The sequence below is a fragment of the Pantherophis guttatus genome, chromosome 4 (genome assembly GCF_059756535.1).
Source record: "Pantherophis guttatus breed Tessera chromosome 4, ASM5975653v1, whole genome shotgun sequence".
Lineage (NCBI taxonomy): Eukaryota > Metazoa > Chordata > Lepidosauria > Squamata > Colubridae > Pantherophis > Pantherophis guttatus.
Genome location: NC_142066.1, coordinates 38,278,076 through 38,283,725, shown reverse-complemented (window position 1 = coordinate 38,283,725; position 5,650 = coordinate 38,278,076). Strand labels below are relative to the sequence as shown.

Here is a 5,650-nt window from a genome sequence, read left to right as displayed (position 1 = left end):
GATTGCTTGACAAAGAAGACGGGGAAAAAACAAGACACCATCGCTTTAAATTGACAAGCCAAGAAGCAGCTACTGGAAGGAGGTTTTTGGAGAAGCAAAGTGACATTTAGCAGTTTGTTTCTGGGTCAGCTGAACAACAAACTAGATAAGAGAAGGGATTCTTATATGGTTCTGTGTTTTTGAAGTTTTGGGGTTTATGCAACATGGGCTTTGTGTTTCTAAAAAGGTTTGGGCAATTTCCATTGTGAAATATCCTGTCTTGAATGAGTTTTCTGCCCGCTTGTAAATGGAGCCGAACTTCCGGCTTACACTTTCTATTATCTCTAAGCACCGGTAACTGTTTTCTTCTTACAAAGTTTCCTTTATGCAGCTGGCAGGAATGTGGAATGTGGAACAGCAGCTTGATTTTTTCTTGCTTTTCAGGGAGCCTTTTCTTATGAGTAATATTTTATTTAGGGAAATGAAGAGGGGGGAGTTTGATTCCTTCCCAGAACAGGTTAGTGGGATCAGGAGGGAATGGGGATTTTGAAGTAACCTTCCCCAGGAGTGGGGAGAGAATGGGGATTTTGCAGTATCCTTGTCCTGTCATGCCCTCCAAGCCATGCCACACCCACCAAGCCACACCCACAGAACCAGTAATAAAAAATTTTGAAATCCACCACTGTTTTCAACATGTGAAAGACTGCTATATCCTACTCAAAATCTTAACTAAAAGGGCCACCAAAGTCAACTGGAGAAATGAACTGTCAATTGAAAAAAAAATCTTAAGGACTTCTGAAAGAAATTGAAGGAGCGATAACCCAATAAATAGGAAATAACAAGGGACCAAGAGATTTCTTCAATAATGGATGAAGAAATGTATGGTTAAGGGAACCTGGAAATCTACTAGATGGACAGATTTCAAGTGGAAGGAAAGTACAATATAAAGTAGGAAAAATGAAGAAGAGAAAAGAGAATAAGAAGAAAGGAAGAAATAATCTCTGCCATTGCTTCTTATTAATTCTATGTAATCTAAACTCAGCAAGAAGACTCAGGAAGTAAAGAAATAGCTTAGTGTTATTTGACAAGCCTTATTTGACTTCAGTGTTTTACCTAAAAAATCACTGATTACTTTTGCAAATAGATCGTCTTGAATGCATAGAACTACATAAATCAGGAGAGAACATTTGAGAAAGAAAAATGAGATTACGAAAATAGAAGAAAAAACCCCCAGAATTCTTTACTTACTTTTTCAAGATTCATTGAAGGCTTCTATAAACACATAGATGTACTTTATATTAGATTTATATTGATTGTTTCCTAATAAGATTTGATTGCTTTTTTGTACCCTATGACTATCATTAAGTGTTGCACCTTATGATTCTTGACAAATGTATTTTTTCTTTTATATACACTGAGAGCATATGCACCAAGACAAATTCCTTGTCCAATCACACTTGGCCAATAAAGAATTCTATTCTATTCTATTCTATTCTATTCTATTCTATTCTATTCTATTCTATTCTATTCTATTCTATTCTAATGTTTTGGGAATCTTTTGCTTTTGTAATTCCAAGTGATGGTAACTCTTTCTTGATGTATCATTGAATAAACCTGGATTTATAACTACTTGCATCAAGTTTAAGAGTTCAATGTATAGCAATATGTATATATTTAATAACTGCTATGATTATACAATTGTCATCAGAGGAAAGAATCCTCAGAGCAATTACCATCCCCAGTATTCAACAAGCACAACAAAATTATATATATGATAATTTTATTAATTTTATTAATTTATTTATTTCTGTTTCTTGTTGTCAAAGGACAATAATCAGTGTACAACAATCTCTTCAAACAATACTACTAAAATCAGATCAATAATCTAAGTATCAAACAATGTCAAATGAACAACATCTGCTAAAAAGATTGCAGTAAAATCCATCCTTACTGCAACAATATCAAATGATATTGTTGCAGTAATAAAAACAGGAGAGTAATAAAATGCAACACCTTATGTTCTGAACAAAGAACATAGAATCCACAAAGTTTGAACCTTCGGGGTGAAGGATGGGGATGGGAAGAACAAAGTATGACCCTATTATGTAAATGTCGTGATTTATGTGCTTCTATCAACTGTTGTGGCACAAGTACATAACTGCAGTATTTGCATGATGACATAATGATGTGTTTCATAATTTTGACCTTATGGCAATTTTCATGGATTTGTTGGCCACAAAACCTAATATGGACCATGGAAATCTAGAGAAAAAATATTGTATTATTATATTAAAATAAAATGTTCCTTCCCATAATTTCTGCAACTCAATAAAATAATTTCTTCAATTCATACGTAATATCTGAATGCTTGCCATTGATTTTTTAATAACAGCTCTTACTTCTTGGTTCCTTAGAGTGTAAATCAGAGGATTCATGACTGGAGTAACAATAGTGTACATAAGAGTGACCATTATTTCCTGCTGTAGTGATTGTCCAGAAGAGGGAGGGACATAAGTCAAAATGGCCCCAGCATAGAAAAGAGTCACAACTGTGAGATGTGATGCACATGTAGAAAAAGCTTTTGTTCTACTTTCCTTGGTCTTAACTTTTAAAAAGAGAAAGGAGATGATATAGATATATGACAAAAATGTCAGAATGAAAGGGAGCAAAACAATTAAACCTGTGATGATGTTGAGAAGGCTGAGATTCAATGTGATGCTACAGCAGGCCAGCTTCAAAAGGGGCTTAATATCACAGAAGAAATGTTGCACTGTGTTAGGGCCACAAAAATGTATCTGGGAAGTCATAACTGTATGCATTAGAGCATGTAAGAATCCAGTAGTCCAGGTAATTATCACTCCTCTAATGCAGGCGGTCTTATTCATGATTGTGGTATAACGTAGTGGATTACATATCGCTACATAGCGGTCATATGCCATGACACCCAGCAATAAAGCTTCACTGCTGCCTAGGAAGTGGAAAAAATGGAGCTGAGTGAGACATCCAATAAAAGAGATCCTCCAATGTCCCACAAGAAAACCAGTCAACATCTTGGGTATAGTGACTGTAGAGTAACAAATATCTAGGCAAGAGAGGTTTACAAGAAAGAAGTACATAGGTGTGTGAAGGCGTGGTTCACTCAGTGTTGTGAACAAAATGATAGTATTTCCTAGCAGGCTGGCAAAATAGAGTAGCAAAAAAAGAAAGAAGAGAAAGGTCTGAAGTTCAGGTATGTTAGTCAGGCCGATAAGGATGAACTCATTCACATTTGTCTTGTTTTCAAACACTGAAAAATATAGAAAGAAATGTTGTCATAACTATTACTACTACTACTATAGTATTTGAACAATATTTGGTAATTTTATATTCAAAGAAAGTAAGGATGGATGGATGGATGGATGGATGGATGGATGGTAGGGAGGAAGGAAGGAAGGAAGGATGGAGGGAGAGGGAGGGAGGGAGGAAGTGAATGTGAGTTAAGGCTACATATAAAAAAGAGACTGAATTTCTAGAGTTTTATACATTTTTGGAAGAATTTTAAATACTGTTTGGTTTGTTAAAAACCTTCTTGTGAGAATTATGTCAGAAATTTAGTTGTAGACAAATGTTTTCACCTTTATTTCTCACTGCAAGAACAAAATTATATGTGAACCCATACATGACTATATTTATGTCTGCAGGTTTATACATGGTTATGTGTGTATGAGAGAGAGAGAGATGGAGGAAGAAGAAAGAAAGAGACAGAAACTAAGCTGTCAGTGATTGAGCAGAAAATTTTGGAGTGACAGAGAACAGCTCAATCAAAATCTGAAGCCGATATGCCACAACTACTTAAAAGGTAAGTTCTACTATTGAAATTACTAGAAAGGAAAGTCACAATATTAGTATACTCTTACAAAATCTATTGTGATCCCATATTTGGAATATTACAGATAGTTCTTATCACTATATCCAACACAGGATACTAGAGATAAGAAAAGTTATTTAAAAAGGACAATCAAAACATTTAAATACATAAAATATAAAAATTATCCTGAGTCCTGCTGTCCACATTTTTTCTCTTATCAGAAAAAGCTGCTCATGGAAATTTAGTAGCCAATGAAACAAGTATATTCTGCATAATTCATCAAGCATATTTTGTATTTCAATTTTTTATTTTCCCTTTCAATTCCCTTTCAATTTTATCATTTTCAACATTTTGATGACAGATGTGAGCATATTAAACTTAATATAATTATATTATATTCTAATCACAAAAATGGTAAGAAACCCAGTACTTGTTTTGAACTAATTGAGAAATAACAAATGGGAAGATTGTTGTATTTCATGACTAAAGAAAAGCTTAGTTACCATACTAGTTAGGAAAAGTCACTAATACATATATGCTTTCATACTTGCATTTATACAGTTATCTCTGAATTCTTGCCAACTTTCTATGTGACATTTTAAGGTTCTCAAGTGGAAAACAGCACAGCAGTTCACAAACACTGTACTTAACTAAATAGTCTCCTTTATTTATCTTAGTCCCTTTGCATCAAGTCATTTCAAGGGGAAAATAAACAAGACATTAATTGCTCTCCTTGGAATAAATCATTTATTCAATGCAGTGCTAACAAACACAAATCAACCAATGTCCATCTACAATGGGAATATAACTATGATGGCTTTTTTTTCCAGTGCCCAAGCAAAAATAAGCCATAAATATTTTTAAAAGGGACCCTTAGAAGTAATATTATTAAGACACTAATGTCGCTACCCCTTTTCTTGTGAATTAAGTTATCCATGATTATTTAATTGTCGTCTAGTAGATTGGTAAATGAGGTCATTCCAAATCCCGTGTTAGCTGCCTTTGCTTATTGATGTGAGTATCAGGTGTCTTTACAATTTCTCCTATTTTATGTGGGTCAGTTTATTTTACAAATAATTCTTTTTAATAGGTCAATTTGTTTTTGACTGACATCAAAAGTTTGGAGATCAAGGTCATTGAGCTGTGAACAGGCATGATATGATATGATATGATATGATATGATATGATATGATATGATATGATAATACAGTACAATCCAATCCAATCCAATACAATACAATATAATGTGAAAATATTTACAAACCCCTAGTATCCTGGACATAAATTGTTTCATCTCCTACCCTCAAAATGATGCTATAGAGCACTGCACATCAGAACAACTAGACACAAGAACAGCTTTTTCCCAAATGCCATAACTCTGCTAAATAAATAATTCCCTCAACACTGTCAAACTATTCACTAAATCTGCATTACTATTACTATTAGTCTTCTCATCATTCCTATCACCTATCTCCTCCCACTTATGACTGTATGACTGTAACTTGCTGCTGTATCCTTACAATTTATATTGATTTGATTGCTTATTTGTACCCTATGACTATCATTAAATGTTGTACCTTATTATTCTTAACTAATGCATCTTTTCTTTTATGTACACTGTGAGCATACGCACCAAAGGCAAATTCCTTATGTGTCCAATCATACTTGGCCAATAAATAATTCTAATCTAATCTAATTATGTAGTCAGTAACATTTTCCCTTTTTCAATTCATATCATTTTCCAGCTTGCATAAGCAACACACTTACTGAACAAATAGGTGTGGGAGCATTTTCTACCAGAGAAAATTATAAACTCTTGATTTG

At 33.8% G+C, this 5,650-nt stretch overlaps 1 protein-coding gene across 1 annotated transcript; it reads right to left on the bottom strand.

The window, feature by feature from the left end:
- Nucleotides 1-2,321: 2,321 nt before the first annotated feature.
- Nucleotides 2,322-3,669, bottom strand: LOC117668820 (olfactory receptor 12D1-like). The gene is made up of 2 exons (XM_087893639.1): nt 3,594-3,669; nt 2,322-3,265 (listed from the first exon to the last, which is right to left on the bottom strand). Exons 1-2 carry the CDS (start codon nt 3,667-3,669, stop codon nt 2,322-2,324), a joined length of 1,020 nt encoding a protein of 339 aa, XP_087749765.1.
- Between the last annotated feature and the right edge of the window lie 1,981 nt (nt 3,670-5,650).